The sequence below is a fragment of the Enhydra lutris genome, unplaced genomic scaffold (genome assembly GCF_002288905.1).
Source record: "Enhydra lutris kenyoni isolate GAN:26980312 unplaced genomic scaffold, ASM228890v2 scaffoldscaffold6, whole genome shotgun sequence".
Taxonomy (NCBI): domain Eukaryota; kingdom Metazoa; phylum Chordata; class Mammalia; order Carnivora; family Mustelidae; genus Enhydra; species Enhydra lutris.
The window spans coordinates 46,404,005-46,424,667 of NW_019154090.1; the positions used below are offsets into that span (position 1 = coordinate 46,404,005).

Below are 20,663 nucleotides of genomic sequence, written 5' to 3' on the forward strand. Positions count from 1 at the left end.
TGAAACTAAGGATGTATAAAATGTTAGCTAATTGAATTTAAATAAAAAAAGAAGATATCTAAATATCTATACACACACATATACATACAATGGAATATTACTCAGCCATCAAAAAGAATGAAATCTTGCCATTTGCAATGAAGTGGATGGAACTAGAGTTTATTATGTTAAGTGAATTAAGTTAGAGAAAGACAGATACTATATGATCTCAATCATATGTGGAATTTAAGAAAGAAAACAGATGAACATATGGGAAGGGGGTGGAGAAGGAGAGAGGGAAACAAGCCGTAGGAGACTCTTAATGATAGAGAACAAACTGAGAGTTGATGGAGGGAGTGGGGGGTGGGCTAGATGGGTGATGGATACTAAGGGGAGCACTTGTTGTGATGAGCACTGGGTGATGATGAGTATGTAAGTGATGAATCTGTCTTCTACTCCAGTAGAATCTGAATTCTACTCCAGAAACCAATATTGTACTGTATGTTCACTAAAATTTGAATTAAAATAAAAGTTTCATTCGGTAGCAAAGGCCAGGGACAAAGGTGGATCACCTGCAAAGATACGGGATTGACTGTTGTACTTCAGAACTCTTTCATCAAAACAGTGATGAATAATCTATGTAAGAGTGACATTTCTTTTTTTTTAATTAACATATAATGTATTATTTGTTTCAGGGGTACAGGTCTGTGAATCATCAGTCTTACATAATTCACAGCACTCACCATAGCAAATACCTGCCCCTGCAAATACCTCCCTACCCTCCCACCCCCCAGCAGCCCTCAGTTTGTTTTGTAAGATTAAGAGTCTCTTATGGTTTGTCTCCCTCCCCAGTCCCATCTTGTTTCATTTTTCCCTCCCTTCCCCCCACAATCCCCCACCCTGATTCTCAAATCCCTCATATCAGAGAGATCATATGATAATTGTCTTTCTCTGATTGACCTACTTTGCTTAGCATAATATCCTCTAGTTCCGTCCATGTTGTTGTAAATGGCAAGATTTCATTTTTGATGGCTGCATAGTATTCCTGTGTGTGTGTGTGTGTGTGTGTGTGTGTGTGTGTGTGTGTGTGTACACACATTGCTGCTATAAACATTTGGGTGCACGTGCCTCTTCTGATCACTACATTTGTATCTTTAGGGTAAATATACAGTGGTATTACCTTCAGCTTCCACCAGGCTTCCTGGGTTTTACAGCATTCTCTCATCTTGTTTCAGCAGCACCCGAAAACACTGATTAAGTGCCTACCCTGAGGGGGATTCCAGATCTTGCTGAGTCATGGCCAGCCTGGCTGAAGAGTGGAATGGGCAAAAAGGACCAACATCACCATTAGTCTAAAGAAATTTAGAAACTGGGCACCAGGGCAGGCAAGAGGTGCTGATAAGGTAGATGTGAAAACTTTTGGGGCTAAGACCAGCAGTGGGCAGAACGGATGGAAAGTGGGGAAGATCTCCCAGCCAAGACACAAAACTTATATTTTATTATATGGATATTTATTGTATGGAGAGCAAGGAGACATTCAACTTTTTAAAGCCCGAGTGTATAAATTTGGATTTATGAAAATTTACTTGAAACAATTTGTAGAGCCATTCAGGACTGAGAAAAAAATCTGAAGATGAGAAGACCAGCTGGTAGTTGTTAAAGTAATGTGACTGACATTCATTGAGAAGTTGCTTATCTGGAGCCATGCTCAAGGTTCTATGTTCATAATTACATTTACTGCACCCAGGGCTCCTGGGGACTTCCTCATTCTGTAGATCAAGGAAGGCAGAGTTAGAGATTCTGAGTCATGACTCCATCCTCGAAAAAGGAAGTTTGGGCTAAACTCAGATGAGCTGGTCTCAGAGGTGGGACTTTAAAGCCAGTACTCAGCATTCAGATAATAATACTTATGGGAAAAAGAAAATTAATATCAAGGGAAACAACTATGTATCAAAGTCCGTGGCAAATAGGCACTGTTCTAGTTGCTTCACATAATTGGTTCTGGGAAAATGGGTGGGCCTTCTTTTCTTCAAGAAAGCAGATTGTGATCCATGGTGGTAAAGGCCTGGACTTGGGACAGGAGCAGGTTGGGAAACTGGGTTCGGTGCTATGACTGTGGGGCTCCTTGGGAAGGAAGAAAGAAGTGAAATATGACATATGACATCAGGCCTATGTGGCTAAGGGAACCAGAGGCCATGGGGCAGCCACTGGGGAGGGATGAGGGGGAACCCGCTTTGCTTTTAGTAAGCTAGAGACCATTTTCTGGTCTTGGGAGCAGGGGCTGTGGGGGAGGAGGGTACGCATTAAAAGAAAAAAGTGATTTTCCTTAAACTTTATCTAAGTTGCTTTAGCTATAATGTTTGGAGGGTGTATTCAATTATATGGTGAGTTTGAAATCATTAAGAACCAATAATCTGGGGCACCTGGGTGGCTCAGTTGGTTAAGCATCTCCCTTCAACTCAGGTCGTGATCCCAGGATCCACACTGGGCTCCTTGCTCAGCAGGGATCCTGCTTCTCCCTCTGCCTGCTGCTCCCCCTGCTTGCCCTCTGTTTCTCTGTCTCTGACAAATAAGTAAAACCTTTAAAAAATTTAAAAAAAGAACTCATAATCCAATTTTTAAAGAGATGGGTAGTTTTAGTTAGAATTATCCTTAATTTTCTGAAGTCACATAAAAGGGGGGAATTTTCATTCACATAAAAATCATTTGGAGGGGCGCCTGGGTGGATCAGTGGGTTAGAGCCTCTGTCTTTGGCTCAGGTCATGATCCCAGGGTCCTGGGATCGAGTCCCGCATCAGGCTCTCTGTGAAGCAGGGAGCCTGCTTCCCTTCCTCTCTCTCTGCCTGCCTCTCTGCCTGCTTGTGATCTCTGTCTGTCAAATAAATAAGTAAAATCTAAAAAAAAAAAAAATCATTTGGAATAATGAGGAATTTTATGTCCCAAACTATTGCCTTTTATTTTTCTGCTCAACTGTGTATTTGAATAGGTAACCATTTCACTCCCATTGTTGAGTTACTATTGTGAAAGCTTTAGCATGTGTGTTGAAATAAACATTCAAGCAGTATAGAAGGTACACAGTGAAAACCTAAAACACCCTCCTCCCGTGCCTCAGAGAGATCACATGATCATGACTATGGCTATTCACACTGCAACCAAAGTGTTTATTTATGCGGACGGGGTAGATATTTTGAGTCTTATTAAAAGCTTGAATTGTGTACAAAGTGGCTTGGACATATTGTGTTACTTTTACTAAAAGAACTTGACCCATCATACCTTTTAGAAACAGACTTCACTGAAATTTTCAGCAGAAAGCTCTAAAATATTGATATTTAACGTAAAGGTATGTTTTTAGTGCCTGGCACAGCCAAGAACAGCTTCACTGCAACCATTACTACACATACATTATAATATTCCTATAAACTCTATTTGAATAACTTTCATGCCTTGCAAAGTCTGAAGAACCTTTTAAATTGATGTGGTGTTAGAATGTTTAAAGAAATCAATTTGCTTTTAAGACCAGTTTTATCAGAATCCATGAAGGTTATATTATGGCATACATGCACGTCCTATAAATGATGGGGGAATAAAAAGAAAGAAAAAAAAAAAGTCCAGAATGGAAAAATTCCTGTCTCACATAATGTTACCAGTTTATTATCTTGGGATCTTTACGAAAGCAATGTTAGCATTGTCTTCTCTTACTTCTCAGCCACATAGTTGGACTCAATCAGAGCAAGATCCTCCAGCTTTACAGTCTTTAAAAGTAAGGATCCTGATAAGAATGGCTTGCCTTGCTTATTTTGCACCCTTTGCATTTGAATGCTCTGAGCTCCTGCTGCAAGGTAAATTTTTATCTGGTTTCCTCATTTGATTAATTACCCCAGGTAGGGTCATCGTTCCTGTGTCTCCTGCATAGGTGGTCTGTCCAGTGCATTGCCCAAGACCCTTTAGGGTTTCATCCCAACTGGGGGTGAGGGGAGCAGTGCTTGACAACAGCGGTCCTAATTGCTTTGTCTTAATTGCATGGGATCACCGTGGTAAACTTAAAAAGGATATTTGCATGAAGAGTGGTATTTTGGTTTGCCTTGTTATTTTCTTCTGTTACTGATACCATGTCTAATTTTATGACATGGCATTCTTTCCACAGGAAGAAGTGAAGTGAGAGTTGGGAAGGGTTAACAGGGGAGCAAACGCAGCAGCCCGTCTTCTAGCCCCTCACTGACCATGTGCCGGTTTTGAACAAAATTCTACCTTGGGGTAATAGGGTCCCTCTACTGTCTTACCACGATGGGGTCTGTGGTGATTTCCGACACTCCTCTGACACAGAAGGCAGTCCTTCTGCCTTCCAATGTCACACCTTCCAGGGAAGAAAGCAAGTCCTGACTGGTCTTGTCCAGATTCACCCTGAGTTGGTCAAGCAGGCAGCCAATGGGAGATGGGGGGTGGGGTTGCAAAGAGACTGTCACTCTTCAGAAATTCAGGAGCTCTTACTCTACAGTAGAATTACATTTCAATCTCATTTCCTTTATAACCTAAATGTATTCTTCTGAAAATGGTTCCACAGAGTTCTGCAGCCTGCCAAAGGGATTGATGGTGACTAAAAGGTTCCATTCCTCCCTTCACCTAAGTGGTAATGGTCATTTCTGAGTATCCCCTACCCCAGTCCACTACATCCTGAGTTGGTGTGTACACACACACACACACACACACACACAAGCACACACAGTCAGGAATCAAGCAAGACTCCTCATATTTCTTTAGAAACCGCTTCATATTTTATGGAATTTTGTTCAAACTGAAGCATTTATGACTGAGGGCGGAAAGTGTGTGAAGGGATAAATATACATCCAGACTCTCACCCCACTTCCCAACCCTTGCCACTTTGGCTCTTCATTTCCAAGTGAACTGAGGTTTCATAAGAGCAACTGAGGAGCTGTTGAATGCTGGTTAACTGAGATGTTGTTAAGTAGCATTTTATAGGGAGGTATGAAGGGGATAACACATATTTTTCCTTCTCGAGCTCCAAACCAATGTTGGGTATGGTTGAGATCTTCCCTGTCCAATACAACAGCTACTGGCCACGCATAGTCATTTAAATTTAAGTGAGTAAAAATTAAATAAAATGTAAAAATCATTTACAGTTGTTACCCACACTTCCAGTGCTTGATAGCCGTATGTGGCTCATGCCCGCCATATTGGAGAGCACAGACACAGGACATTTCTATCGCTGCAGAAATATCCACTGCATGGTGCGCCTAGAGTTCTTTACCTTGTTCACGCCTTGCTTCATGCCTGTCCCTCCAGTCTGTCCCCTACCCACTCTGTGCTCACTCATTGTCTGAATGTCTGACCCCGCCTTCCTCACCTCGCCAAAGTCCTTTGCCTTGAGAAGTGTGTGATGGGGTTGCCTGGGTGGGTCAGTTGGTTGAGCGACTGACTGCCTTCGGCTCAGGTCATGATCCCAGGATCCCGGGATCGAGCCCCACATCAGGGTCCCTGCTCAGCGGGTAGTCTGCTTCTCCCTCTGGCTGATGCTCCCCCTGCTTATGCTCTCTCTCTTTCTCTCTCTGACAAATAAATAAATACAGTCTTAAAAAAAAAAAAAGAAGAGTGTGATGGGATTCCCACTCTTCCCTCTCTTTTCAAATGATTCAACAACATATCTGCTACCTCCTTGTGATGTCTTTTGAATTAGGGCAGGTGTATTCTTTTTACGTCTTTGTAACTAGTGGGAAAACGGGCTCAGGGAGAATAAGGTATTTTTGTCCAAGGTTGCACATGGGCACAAGCCATCTTCTGATTTCTGGTACAGGCTTCTCAAGGTTTGTGCTTTGTAAAAAATGTGTCATAGTCCTATGGTCTCAGCGTTAAAGGTAGATAAGTTCAGGGTCAGCCATTTCTCTAGCAGGTGTCACTGTGGGAAGTGTGTGGGCATGGCAGCAGGGGTACCTGGCTGTGTGACTGGGCATACTGTTTCCCTCTTGGGCCTTCAGTTTCTCCATCTGGAAAATTCGGGGACAGAACTGTTACAAAATGGTGCAGAGACTATTTTCTTCTCTAATAGTCAACATATATTTTGGATGACGCTTTACTCATATGGCTCTTCATTATTTCTCAAATGATTCAAAGACCATTTTTTAAAGTTTCTCTGCCTTTGTTTTCTGGGCAGTAACCATTCCAGAAGCAGACTTGCTACTGATTATTTATTTAGTAAATTCTATTTAATACTTAAAAAATAAAATTGTATTTAAATGCAATTAATTAACACATACTGTATTATTAGTTTCAGAGGTACAGTTCAGTGATTCATCAGTTGCATATAATACCCAGTGCTCATTACATCAGGTGCCCTTAAAAAAAAAAAAGATTTATTTATTTATTTATCTGACACAGAGAGGTCACAAATAGGCAGAGAGGCAGGCAGAGAGAGAGAGGGGGAAGCAGCCTCCCTGCTGAGCAGAGAGCCCGATGCCAGCCTTGATCCGAGGACCCTGAGATCAAGACCTGAGCCAAGGGCAGAGTCTCAACCCACTGAGCCACCCGGGGAGCCCCATCAGGTGCCCTTCTTACTGTCCATCACCCAGTTACCCCATCCACGCACCTACCTCCCCTCCAGCAGCCCTCAATTTGTTTCCTATAGTTAAGAGTCTCTCATGGTTTGTCTCCCTCTCTAATTTCATCTTATTTTTCCCTCCCTTCCCCTATGATCTTCTGTTTTGTTTCTTAAATTCCACATATGAGTGAGATCATATGATAATTGTCTTTCTCTGGTTGACTCATTTCGCTAAGCGTAATACCTTCTAGTTCCATCCACATCATTGCAAATGGTTAAGATTTCATTTTTGATAGCTGAGTAGTATTCCATTGTATGTATATCCCATATCTTCTTTATCCATTCATCTGTTGATGGACACCTGGGCTCTTTCCATAGTTTGCCTATTGTGGACATTGCTGCTATAAACATTGTGGTGCACGTGCCCCTTTGGATCACTGTGTTCGTATCCTTTGGGTAAATACCTAGTAGTGCATTTGCTGGGCCATAGGGAAGCTCTATTTTTAACTTTTTGAGGAACCTACTGATAATTTAATAGGGTCCTCTTTACTAAGACATTTGGATTGTCATCTAGGCCCTCACTACCTCACGGATGGTCCTTGAGAGCTTGTTAGAAATGTAAAGTTTCAGACCTGCCAAATTAGAACCTGCATTTATCAAAAGCCCAAGTGATTCATTTGAAACCCAGAGCTTGAGCAACCCTGATCCGGGGCCTGGGGAGACAGGAATGAATGCAACTTGCCCATGTAGAAAACTGCTCAGGGGGAGCAAGCTGACATAGGGAAACTGTCATTTCTCCAAATCCTCCCCAGCAGTTCCCCTGGGGGTTTCCAGCTGGGGTTTGAGCTCCTTCCCTGGGCAGGACATATTCTCTCTGAGGTCTGCCTCAGAAACATGAGTGAATCCATGGAGCACTCTTCTGGCTCTGGAGTCCTCCTAGTGAGGGATCTGCTCACTGCCCTACAGCCTCTTACTTCTGCGTCATTAATACTCTGACTGAAGCTCTCTGGCTCGTGCACACGCTGTGGTCCTGCAAGACTGGGAAAATTGGGAATTACAGTAGTGGCTCTACAGGATACATGTGGAGTTAGGTGGACACTGGGCCACATAGCTGTGAGTCACTGCATGGCTCAAGGGAAGACCTGCTAGACGGAGGCCCAGAGAAACACCCTCTATTGCCTGTGGGAAGGGAGAGCGGGGTTCCATCGGGTCAGAGGCCTGCCATGCAGGACACAAAATCCAAGGCAGAAGGACGTTTGCGGTAGGAGATGTCCCCATCAATGAGACTCTGCGGTCTGCTTTGGCTGCTGCAACAAAACGCCACAGATGGCAGGGCTGATGCAGCAGGGACACGTTTCCTCACAATTCCAGAGGCTAAAACTGGGAGAGCTAGGTGTGGGTAGGGCTGCTTTCTTCTGAGACCTCTCTCCTTGGCTCACTGACTGCTGCCTTCTCTCTGTCTTAATATGGGGTTCCCTCTGCGTGTGTCTCTGTCCTAATTTCCTCTGTCAGATTGGATTAGGGCCCCCGTCTCCAAACACAGTCACACCCTAAGGTACTGAGGCTGGAGATCACAAAGCATGAATCTGGGGGGACACAATTCAGTCCCTAGCACCCCATCTCTGCAGCCTCTTCTGAGTAATGAGAGTGGCTCTTTCCACACGTGGATGTCATACCCTGTGCCTGTGCTCTGTGTGTACCTGTGTCCTGTGTTCCCAAGCCAAAAGTCACCACCTTGGCTGGATTTTAGGGAAAACGACTGCCTATCAGGCATTCTGGACTTGGAATCTAACCAATGGAGATTCTGCGCACTGAGGGGCACCTCCGTGACCCAATCAGATTCTCCCTGTGGGGAGGCAGGGACATGAGCTGTGCTCAGAGAAGCTAGCAGCTCCTTTCTGATGGAAGAAGACCAAGTCACTGTCCTTGAAGATGAATTCTGAGGGAATAAGAGCCATAGTTGTTAGCGTGCAAAAGGGCAGCTGTATGTCCCAGGTTTGATCATGAGGAGACAAAGGGACGGCCCAGCTGCCTAGTCCCTGTGTTCTTCCTTATACAGTTACTCAGTTCACTGATCCCTTGCCACCCCAAACTAATTAGGATGGAAAGATGCATGAATGGTGGCCATTCCCAAGCAACACATGGGGTGAGATGTCACTGGGATGAGCCATTAAATCAGCTGATCTATGAGAGACCAACACCAGGGCTAGGATGAAGACAGAAGTGAGATCTCAAGGATCTGTATCTCGGTTTGGACTCTCCCAGAGGCAGAGCCTGAGACAAGGATTCACGTGCAAGTAGTTAATAAGGCAAAGGATCTCAGGAAGGACCAACAAGGAAGTGGGGAGGTGAGACAAGGAAGGGAAAGAAGCCAGTACAGGATGTGTGAATGATCAGATTGCCACTGAGGGCAGCTGGGCTCTGTCCTACTATAGACCTCTGGATGATGGCATAGGACGCGAGACCCCATTGTTTCACCTGGGCAAAGAAACTGCTGTTTATCCATCATCCACCACCTGAAACTGGTTGAGGACCATGAACTTCCTGGCATTTGCCAACTATCCCAGGGGGCTAGCACCCCCTGTTCCTCCTTCAGGCAGTGACGCCCAAGTGTTGGCAATAGGCAGCTATCGGCACATGTGGACACAGGGTGTGCCCAGGGGCTTTGGACACCACGCTGTTCTCTGGGATGGACACTTCCTCCTCTCCAGAACCATGGCAGTGGGACTTGGGGCCACCTGTTTTCATACTTGGAGGAGCTGGCTATATGCATTGGTAGAGAGGGATTGGCCATTTCTAAAAGGTGCCTTTTGTGATCAGACCATCAGGTGTCTGATCCTCTGTCATTCACACAACAATCAGATTCCTTTGATTTGACCTCACAAATCTACCTCCCTCCTTTATATTAGTCTCTGCGGAGGCAACTCTTATGTTGTAGCTCCAGAGTTAAAGAGATTTGGAGGCGTCTGGAAGTAAACACTCACATAAAACTCCTTTTAATAGTTCCTGTAAATCTCTCAGGTTAGGGAGCCCAGCACTATACCCCAAAGAACGTGTTAACCTTTTCTCCATTTTCCCCATATCAGGTAAAAAACAGGTAGTCATTTAAAGATACAAGATCAATTGGAAATTGAAAATTGATTTTTCTTGTACTCTTTATCATTCTGGTGGGATAGAGGAGTTGCTTATGTCACCAAAACCAAAGAGACGGCAGGCTATGGGCCCAGGTGTGAGAACAGATTCAGAGGGAGCCTTTCAGGTGGACCCCTCAGCCTCTTGCCCCTCAGTTCTTGGGGGAAATACTCACTGGCCCAGGACAGCCACATGGTACCCAGTGGAGGGAGTGGGTGTGCCAGCTTTCTGGAGGACGTCAACGGGCTGGCGCTGCCCTCACCAGCCAGGCTGCTACCTGAGCTTCTGCTGCTAATGGGAACTGACAGAACCTTGTGCCAGTGGAGAAGCCTGTCACTCAGCTGCCTGCTCCAGAGCAGGAGGGAGTCTTTGCCCATCCCTGCCACACTCCCTCTTCTGCAATAGGATAGAACACCCTGGTGATTCCCACCCCCACCCCTCAGAACTTTCTCTTTATAAGAACACTACCTTGTTTATATGTGGGGTACTTCTCTGAGATTCAGTTTCCTCGTCTGTCTAAAGACAGATTGGGCATGACAATCAGATAAGAAGATGTAGGAGAAGCACCTAGCAGGCGCCTGGCCAGAGTAGGTACTGAATAAATGGCGATGGTAGTCATCATCTCAGGTATGGGGGCTGGGAGCAGAGAACTGTGGCTTTCTTTGTACCATTTTATGAATGAAGGCAAAAGGGTGAAACAAGCAGCAAGGAAAGGGATGGGATTTTTTTTTTTTTTTTTCATCTAAGCATTTCAGTTGATGTCTGTCAAGCATTCTGACAGGAGAGAACATTTTGGGGGTGGTGGAAGAATCTTGTCTTGATTGTGGCAGTCACTTGGTGTCAGCACAAGGGGCTGGAAGTCAGAAGTAAGAATGAGATTGAGCTGGATTGGATAATGTTCCCCTCTTCCATCAGGTCCCAGGCGCCAAGTTCAAGGGTAGAGTTTTAATTCTCCTGGAATTAAGATTGAGCAACCTGTCCTTCCTTCTACAAAATAAGAGGACAACATCCACACATGCTCTCTCTCTCTCTCTCTCTCTCTCTCTCTCACACACACACACACACACACACACACACACACACCCCGACCTAACTGTAAAGAATATTTCACCGAGACACACACACGCACACAAGAATATTTCATGGAAACTTCTCTTCAATCCCGCAGGCGTCCAAGCCACGCAAAAAGTCTTTTCTTATCCAATCGCGCCACCCGGCGGACAACTTTGGGCACTGCAGGCTCCCTAATCTGACGCCAACCCGCCGGGGTTGAAGGTGTGTGTGTGGAGGGGGTGGTGCTTAAGAAAGTAAAGGATCAACGTTTGGAGTCACGAATGCCTTTGATGAGAGGTAGTTCCACCTCGGAAATCCGTGGGAAAATCAACGAAACAAGTTGGAATTGCGGGTCCTATTTCAGGGGGTGTACGACGCGGAATTTAACCCTTTCAACCCCTAGTCCTCTGCCCCAGACTCATCCTCTCAGAAAGGCACCAGGGCGGGATGGAGTTGGTAGACATCAACAGTGTGGCGTCCTTTCCACTCTCGGATGCTCCTGTACCCCAGTCGAGGCCTCACACAAGGTGCTCTCAGCTGCAGGGAGGGGTGGCATTCTTGTCTCCCTCGCTCAGACCCCAAAGCCCCGCGTCGGCAAGGCGTCTCCTCCTGGTGGCCAGATGGCGCCTCTGCACCGCTCGCCCTCGGCCGGGGAAGGGCGCAGGGGAGTGCAGGGCTTCTCCACGCACCGTTCTTCTCCGTCAGCAGCCACCTCTGGGACTGGGATTGGGCGTGGACCAGTGCAGCAGGAGTCCCGACTCAACGGTAAGCGAGAGGTGAGGGTCTCTCCTTCCTAGTACACCTTACTTCCGACTTCACCCCAAATCAGAACCCTCTTCCTACAGCATGTTCTCGCTCACGGAACCGCACCCTTACGCTGCCTACTTCGCGTCCACCCACAGGGACCGCGACGGACATGGGGACCGCACAGAATGGCAGATACCGTGCCGGGTATCTATCTTGGTGCTCTCCCGGTCACCAGCGCGCACCTGGGCCACTGGACCAGTTTGCTGTTGTTTGTGCCCCAACATGATGGTAGTGGGAGAGGGGGACGGCAGGTGATACGTCCGTGGAAGAAGGATGGGGGAAAATTACGACGGAGGAACAAGTGTCCTCAAGTTCAGATTCCCTCTGTCGATGCGCACTTTCCAAGACACCTGTGCACGGCCATCTGTGAAGGAGCCGTCTTGACTTGCACGCTCTAATCCGGGTTCGGAGACGCCGACTCCTCGGCCTTCTCTCCCGGCTGCGGCAGTGCTTGGGTGGAAATACAGCCCGGGACTGGGAGGCCGGCGTGCCTGGGGCACTTCCTGGGACCACCGCGGGCTCGCAGCGCGGTGGCCCGAGTGCAGAGCTCGGGCGCCTCCTGGTGGCGGCGGCGGCGCGCGGCCACGCCAGGATCTCGCGTCCCGGCGGTGCGTCTGCAGGACTCGAGTTCCGCGCGCGGGCAGGTGGCCCGCGGGCCTGCATTTCCCCACTTGCTCGGGTGGCGGCGCCGAGGCCTATATCGCCTCTATTAATAACGATGCCCCGGGGGGAAAAATATTAGAGCCTTTAAAAACCAGACTGCGTGGAAGAGGGGAGGGTGAGAGAGAGAGAGAGAGACAGACAGAGAGAGAGTTGGGGCGTTGGTGAAAGCAATAAAACTCAGATCGCTTCCTTGGAGAGATAGCGGCAGCTATGATGCGCTGGGGGGATCAGGGGTTTATTTGCAGATCCTGGATAAAAGATGATATATCGACACAGTTTAGAGTGTCATTGCGCCTGGCCTCTCAGGAAGCCACAAGTACATATTTCCTGAAATACCGGCCAACACAATATCTAATCCACACACCACTTAAGCATGGGAGGGGAAGCTCAGCATCTTACAAGTTTGCTCCTGGTTTCCTAGTTATGGGTGGGGAGGCCCCACCCGGACAGGATCTGGTGCTTCTGGACTTGCCCTCCCCTAGCCATCGTCCTCAGTCCAAGTAATCACTTAGTGATGGGCCTTAATAAATACGTCTGAGAACTGTCCTTATGCTCGGTAAATATTGGATTAGCTTTTCAATGACCAGGCTCTTGAAAAGGCTCGAGAAATCCACACCAGGTCTCAACTAAGCCTAACAGTCAATAGGTAAGGAAAATAAGTTCTTCCCTGGCTGGTGTGGGGAGCGTGGACGAGAGGATTCCTCCTCTTACCAAGTTATCAGATTCTACTAAATATGGCAGGAGTACTAAACGGGAAAGTGAGACCCCCGAATTTTGGATTAGCTGGAATTTCTACCATCTTAGTTTCGCTCATTAAGGGCTGAATGACTGCCCCAGGGCGACGTGCGTTCCTTCTATTTACTTCCACAGCACGAACTCTTCGCTGCAGCATATATTTGTTTGTTTGTTTGTTTGTTTAGGGGGTGCTTATGGGAGTTTCTGGCCAGACTGTTGGGGGAGGTGCCTGACCTGAATGATCTCCGATGGCCCTTCAAAAATTCAGACTGCTTAGGTGAGGCAAAACCGGACAAATTCTTTGGAAGCTCTCCTCTGTGTCCCTGTTACTGAATTTTGCTGACCAAAATGATGCAGGAGACGCTGAGAATTAAAGCGCTAGTTCCTCTCTTAACCACCAGGAAGGGCGGCGGTGGAAGAAGTCTCTGAACCGGTTTCCCATCGCATTCAGATGCCAGTGGGATCCCCGCGCATCGTAATTCGAATGACCGGGGGTCCGTAACAGAGGGGTCCGGCTGGGCACAAGTGGCTTCAGAACCGGCTGCAGCTAAAACTGAGCTGGGCCAAGACTGAGCGGCCCCTCGGGCTCTCCGAGTTCTTCCTTGTAGTGTGCGGAAGGCTGGCTTGCACGCCTGGGCGTCGTAACTAGGCGGACGCATGGGGATTGGATTTTCATTTACTCTGAGGCCTCAAAGTCCGCGAGACCCCAGCATCCCCGGGCCCTGGGCACCTGGGTCTCCTCCTGAGCCCGGGGCAGTCCGGTGGCTTCCACGGGAGGCCCCCAGACATGCGAAACTTAGTTCTCAAAGTGCGCGCAAGGAGCCCAAACCCTGAAGGCGGACAGTTCATATACCAGAGCCTGAGCGTTAGAGCCAATATTTTGTAGAGGAGACAGAGACAGAGACAGAGGACAGAGACAGACTGGGGCGGGGCGGGGGGGCAGCGAGAGAGCGAGCGAGAGAGCAAGCGAGAGAGGTATCCAGATCTCAGTGTGTCACGGGGCCTAGGCAGGGCAAGCGCCCTCTGAAGCCATCAAAGACAGGGGTGGCTTTTTTCCCCTCCTCCAACCTCCTCCCCAATAGATATAGCACGAATTTTTAATGCGTCTTCCTTTCACAGACAACAATACAGGGTTTGAAAGCCGGACACAATTTGGGTTTTGTGCGGGTCCCTCCTCGCGCTCCCTCGGCCCAGCTGGCCATATGGAATCCAGCATGGAGCCCGCGGATGACAAAGGGACCCAGTGACAGGCCCAACAAAACCCCAAGGAGACTTCTGCCTGACTCCGGGATTCACTGCCCGCGATAAGCGCGCTGAATGGTGCGGGGTGGAGGGGGAGGGAGGGTGGGCCCCTTCTCTCTCTTCCCCTCTCTCTGTCCCCTGCGTTTCTTTCTCTGTCTCTTTTTAATATGCACGCCTCTAACATCCCCGGCTCCCAGCTCTCCCATTGTGCCGTTTTGTGCGGCCCTCTGTAGATTGGGCGAAGATAGACTGCCGAAGCGGACCCTGTGCCGGGTGCGCTCCCAGGGCGCTGGGGTTAGGGCCACACAGGGTTCCGCGGGCGCTTTTATTGACTCCATAGGGACCCGGGGACAGAGAGAGGCGGGCACCGGACCCACCTCCCCAGCTCCCAGCCTCAGGGGCGCACAGCCAGACTGCAGGCCTGCAGGCCTGGACACCGCCCAAAATGCACCCTCAATGCGCACTCAGCCCTCAGCGCACGCATAGTGAAAGCCTTCCAGAATTTGGACCTTCCACTTTGCCTCCTTCCTCCCTGGAGGCTTGGGGGTGGGGGGAGGGCTCCTATGATGTTCTTGGTCCCCGGAAGCACTAGGCCTGGGACAGTCAAAATCAACTGGAGTCTTGGGGCCCTGCCTCAGGCCTCCTGACAACCCCTCTCCAAGAGGCTCGGAAGTCTTACATCCCTTCCCCATGCACTGGGGAGTTACAGGGAAGTTACCAGTGGCATCTTCAGTGGTTGGTGTCAGAGCAAGTTGGGCATCCGACTATTGTACAATAAATGATTCAGGGAGAATTCTCTGGGCTTTTATAAGCAGCAAGAACTAAAACCCAAACGTTTCCAGGCTAGTGTAGGGAACAAAGGGAGACTTCTCAGTATTTAGAAAACCTGGGTGAACCTGCATGAACCTGGAGATGGGGAAGGACATTTAGTAAGATATTAGAAAGACTTCAGCGCCCTCAATTATCCAGGGGCGGGTGCGCAACGCAGAAATAACGTGTAATCACGTCCCTGGGCATGTTGAGCTGAGTGCTATTGACGCGCAGATTTGGTCACACGGATAATCATGTTTACTTTAGATATTGAATTAAATCTGATCATCAACTAGAGGGAGCGAGAAAGTCAGCTGGGACCGCTGCCTTTGCTCGGCCTCCTCGCCACCCCCTCCTCCCCTCCCCAGCTATGAAGGTGGAGCTCAAGAGAAAACGGGTGATACAATTTCCAAATGGGGCCGACTTGCAATCCCGAGGCATCTCCTCACCCGCTGGGCTCTGAGCTACAGGGACTTGGGTATTTTCGGAAATCCTCGAGATAGAGGAGAGAAGCGCCCCCCTCCCCGCAAGCGTGGCCCCTTGAGAAGCTCCCCCGCATGGGCAAGTGTGCGCCAGCATCGGCCAAGGAGATCTCTGTGCAACGAGGGTGGGATAGAATCAGTTCTCTATTAGGGACCGGCCCATACGCCCTCCCCCGGGGCGAACCGGGGGCTGTTTGTGCACCTCCTGATCCCCTCACCACAGCCCTTCAGGCCGGGGCACACGACCCCACCTCCAAACCCCTACTTTCAAGCAAGCAGTTCGCTCAGTTTCAAGCCGAAGAGCTGGCCTGGAGGGCCGCGCGCCGCCAGATCCTAGGAGGGGTGGAGGCATGGGATCCAGCCTGGGGTTTTGGGGATGGGAACCCAGAAAGGATGGGGTTGGGGGGTGGAAGGAAGGAGTGGGGTGGAAGGAAGGAGGGAAGTTTCTGTTTGTAGGGGTTGTCACTGACTCCTGCCCGCCAGCTCTCCGGGACCAAAGAGCCTAGAGAAAGCTGCAGCAGTCCCCCTCCATCCCCTGAGCCCCGGTCCCCGCAAGTCACACCACTGTCAAAGCTTCAAGCACCCCGAAACTCGCCTCTCCCTCTGTTTTGCCCCTGGTCTCAGAGAGGTCTCCTAGGCCGCCTCTAGACGGCGGGTTTTGCAAAGGGGGTGGGGAGTAGAGAGAAAGTCGACCAGTCTCAACCTCAGCCTCCCCACCCCCCTTCTCCAAGCGAGGTAAATCAAATGCAACAAAGTGAAAGTCATCGACTGTAGTGGCTTCAACAGCTTCTCAGGCTGAAGGAGCCACTCATAGATTTGGGCGAGCAAGGGGGGTTTGCTCCCTTCGCCTTGGCATTTTCCAAAGTCACTTTTCCTCCCGAAGCTAGAACGCTGCCACACAGCGCTCGAGGCCTAGGGAGAGGCCCGGGAGAGGGCGGGCGACCTCGGGCTTCGGGTGGACAGCTCGAAGGCCCGAGGCCAACCGCTCCTGCCCCAGCCGGGAATCCAAGGCACAGAGCATTGCTGGCCCGCCCGAGCTAGGCCTGTTCGGAGAGCCTCTCCAGCGCCCCCGGCGCCCCTGGTTCCAGACCCCGAAGGGAAGAGCGAGTGAGATCGCTGCTAGCGGCCAGGCCAGGGTCCTTGCCCCAGGCCTCAGGCCCGGCGCAGGGCGACAAAGTAAGACAAACGGGAGCGTCGGGCTTGGTTTTTTTAAACACAGGATTTTTATTAAAATTCTTATTTAAAAAAATCGAAAGCTTTCAGCGCCCGGCGCTCTAGGGGAACCGCAAGGAACCGCTGAGCTCCAAGTTCCAGGGCTCAGGACCCGGAGGTGGGGCAGGAGGCTTCTCGCCTACACATTTTTTCCTTTTTCATATTTGAGAAATGTTTGCACTGAGCAAAATATAAAAGGAAAAGAAAGCAGGGGGTAACCAAACATAAGCAAACAAACAAACAAACAAAAAAAAACCCCACAAAGAAAGGTATTGGGCCCGGAGGGAGAACAGGCCCCCCAGACCCAAGATCATTTTGGCAACAATCACCACCGATATTTACAACGAAAGCGAAATCTGCCACCAGTTGTCAGAACGTTTACAGGGCCATAAATATTTAGCATTTTCTTATAAAAAAAAAAGGAGAAAATTTCTTTATATTTTTAAAGTGTTCTCCACTTGCTTTAGAAGAAGACGGCTGACAATATCGCTACTGACACAAACATATTTTACAAAATTCACAAAAGCGGGGCAGGGGGGAGGGTGTGTTGGTCTTTTTCTCCTTCTCAAGTGAGGACGTTAACGGGGACGATTTGGTCCCCCCGGGGAGAGGCAAAGAAGCAAAGCTGCGCAAACATTCTGTAAACACGGCTTATAGTTCAGCCCTCTCCAAAGGTTCAAAAGGAGAGAGGGATGGATGGGGCAGAGATGGGTGGATGGAATCTGCCACTCCAAGGAGACGCAGGCAACCTCCCGGCGCCTCCACAGTGGAGCCAAGAGTCAACTCGACTCCACAGTAATAATTATAATAATAATAATAATAGCCACCGTAAGGACCGAGTCCTCCTCGCTGCCGCCGCCGCCGGGGTGGGGCCTGGGCCTAGGGCCGCGAGTCTCAGAGGGGCGGCGTTCACCAAGTCCACTGCTGGGCCTGGACCAGGGGGTGTGCTGTCGGGTACTGGGGGGTGCTGGCCGAGCTGTACTGGGCGTTGTACTGCATGTGCTGCAGAGACTGCGCGCTGTAGGCCGAAAAGGGGATGCCCGCCTGGAAAGTGGCGGCTGCCAGGTCCTGGGCTTTGAGCGCGTGGCACGGTTTGCCGTCCCTGACCAAAACGGGTACGGCCACCCGGCGCGGCGAGGGTAGGGGCGTCACCTCCATACCTTTCTCTGCCCGGGCACGCTTCATCTTGTAGCGGTGGTTCTGGAACCAGATCTTGACCTGCGTGGGCGTGAGGCGTATGAGGCTGGCTAGGTGCTCCCGCTCCGGCGCTGACAGGTACCGCTGCTGCCGGAAGCGCCGCTCCAGCTCATAGGTCTGCGCCTTGGAGAAGAGCACCCGCCGCTTCCGCTTCTTGCCCGCGTCCCCCCCGCCGCCCGGGGTCTCCTTGTCATTGTCCGGTGACTCGTCGGCCGAAGGCTCCGGGGACTTGGAGCTTGAATCTTGGGGCGCCGCGCCGGCCGCCAGCCCGTGCACTGGGGGAGAGAGAAGGGCGTCAGGCGCCTGGAGGCCGCGCGCCGGCGGGGCCAGACCCTGCGCGCCCCGGATACTCCGGGCGCTCTCCGGGCAGCCCGGCCCCACTGCCTTCGCCTTGACCCCCGCCCTGCTCCATGCGCAACAAAACCGTTGGTTTCCCCCAGCGGAAAAAGGAGAAGCAACAGGAATGGGGGCTCCAGGCTCGCGTTTCTAGGGGTTCGCACAGTGTGGGTGCGTATTTGGGGGTAGTGGAGCGCAGAGAAGATCATCGCGGGTTAAGGGCTCCGGCCCCCTTAAGCAGTTTCCTCTCTGGAGGGACGTGGGCAGATTTTTAAAAGAAAAACCCCACAATCCCGGCATTGATCGGCTCGGCCATTTAAGGCAGGTTTTTGGGGGCTTTCGTTTTTGCTTTCGGACTTTCTCGACACCCTCCGCACTGCACAAAGCGTCCTCTATGATCGTGCAGGGGGCAGGGTGAGCTATTTATACCCGAGCTACCGGGAGCCTCCCCCACCTTCTACCCGTACCCCGAGGCTTGCTAGTTCGCTCCAGTGCTCCAGGCCAGTCCCTCCCGGCTGTCGGGGTGAGGGGGGTGGGAGGCTTCCGACCGGAGCCATCAGTCCTGGGTTGACATCTGTAAGCAGCCCTTGGGAGGTATTCCCCTCCCCCTCGTTTTCCTAATTTCTTGCTTTGAAAAAATATCTAAGACCAAGTCTTTTTCCGGTACGGGGGGGAGGTTGAAAAGGAGGAAAGAGTTAGGGCATTATTAACAAGTGTTAAACATTTTTCTAGAGGAGCAGGCAAGGGATCGAGTTTAAATGGCTCCTTTCCCTTTCTCCCCCAGCTTCCAGCCCGGGCTGCGGCCACAGGATGAGAGGCGCCACGGCCGCAGCAGCCAAGTTTCGCTACTTACGGGAGTACTGGAGGCCCTCCGTGCTGGCCAGCCAGCGCGTATAGGGGTTGTCGCTGCTGTCGTAGAAGGGGTTCTTCAGGGGCAGGCTCTGCACGGTGTCCAGGGTGCCCTGCCCTAGCGGCCCGGCCCTCTTGGCGGGCTCTGGCCCCTCGCTCTCCTCCTCCGGCCCTTCGGCCACCGAACCCTCCTCATCGTTGGTGTCCGGCAGGTCCAAGATGTCCTTGACCGAAAACCCCGTCTTTGTGTTGGTCAGCGACATGGCTCGGGACCCCGCAATTTATGCCGCAAAGTTGTAGCTTCACTTGGTCAATTCGTGGAGCTCCCCAGTTGGGGCGGGGAGGGGGTATGGGGGGAGGGACAGGGGGAGGGGAGGAGGGGGTGGGCTTTAATAATTGAGATAATTATTATTTTAAAAAAGAGAAAGAAACTATAAGGAAGGGGAGGGGGGGAAGCCCAAACGCAGCTCTTGTGTCTTCTCTGAAACCACGCGGAAATGGACGCAGGGAATGGGCAGCCTGAGCGCCGAGCGCTGCCGGCCGGGCCCTAGTTTGTAACTCCAGGAGGGGTGCCAAGGAGGCGTCAGCTCGGGCTCCGGCGGCCGCTCGGCGCGCGGTGGCGGCTGGTGGCGAGGAAAAAATGGGCCATTGCCCGAGCGATCAGTCCATATAAGGCTGGGCTCCACTCACGAACCTGGGGAGAGAGGGGGAGAAGAGGGGGAGAAAAAGAGGGAGGGAAACAGAGAGGGAGGGAGGGGGAGCGAGAGAGGGAGCGAGAGAAGGGTGGAAAAAAAAGGGGGGGGGGAGACATTAAAACGCAAAGGTTGGACACGTGTGGGCGGGTCTTGGAAGTCAAGTGGATGAAGACAGTATTTGCAGATGTGAAATTGTGGGTTTTGGGGAGCTCCGCGCTCCCAGCCAACGGCCCTCTAGAGCAAGATGAGAGGTGTAACGTGTCAATTAATTGCAAAGACGGGGCGAGCCTTTTTTACCCAGTATTTACATACAAAGGACCACCGCGTCGCTCGAGAGTCCACACACTTGAAAAGGCCGTTTTAACAAATTGCATCTTTAAAAAAGCGGGGCAGGAGGAGAGAAAACAAAACAGAAACCAAGAGGAACAACAACAACAAAAAAATCCTCCTTAACATTCACCGGTTCCTACCTCCCCGCCCCCGTGCTCCCGCCCCCAGCAAGCCGGAAAATTGGCGATTTGTGGCGCCTTTGGAAAAGGGGGAGGGGGCGAAGGCTGAGCCGCGGAAATCTCTCCTCCTCATCGCTGGTGGTTCCCTAAACAAGATCCGGTTCAAATGGCAAGAGCCCAACTTCTGTAAGCCTCCTAGGTCAATATTTTGGTTGAGGCTTAAGGATGAGTACTAGAAATGACAAGGCAAGTAATTGATTCTAGTTAACGCCGAAAGAGCCCGAAACCCAGGAGAGGGATGGGCTCGGGCCGGCCGGAGCCACCACCAAACGACCCCACCCCCCTCCAGCCACTCTTTATTTGCTAAAGACTTATTTATTTCCTTCACTCCGCCTCTCTCTCTCCCCAATCCCCTTCCATTTCTAAGCGGCCGGGGAGCACAGCGCAGTTCATTTGCTGCTTTGCGGGCAGC

General features: G+C 50.5%; 1 protein-coding gene across 1 annotated transcript; it reads right to left on the reverse strand.

The window, feature by feature from the left end:
* Positions 1 to 17,440: 17,440 nt before the first annotated feature.
* On the reverse strand, positions 17,441 to 19,310 carry LOC111141908 (NK2 homeobox 2). Its single transcript, XM_022494746.1, has 2 exons — positions 19,052 to 19,310; positions 17,441 to 18,137 (listed from the first exon to the last, which is right to left on the reverse strand). The coding sequence occupies exons 1-2, from the start codon at positions 19,308 to 19,310 to the stop codon at positions 17,575 to 17,577; spliced, it is 822 nt and encodes a 273-aa protein (XP_022350454.1). The 3' UTR covers positions 17,441 to 17,574.
* Positions 19,311 to 20,663: the final 1,353 nt, after the last annotated feature.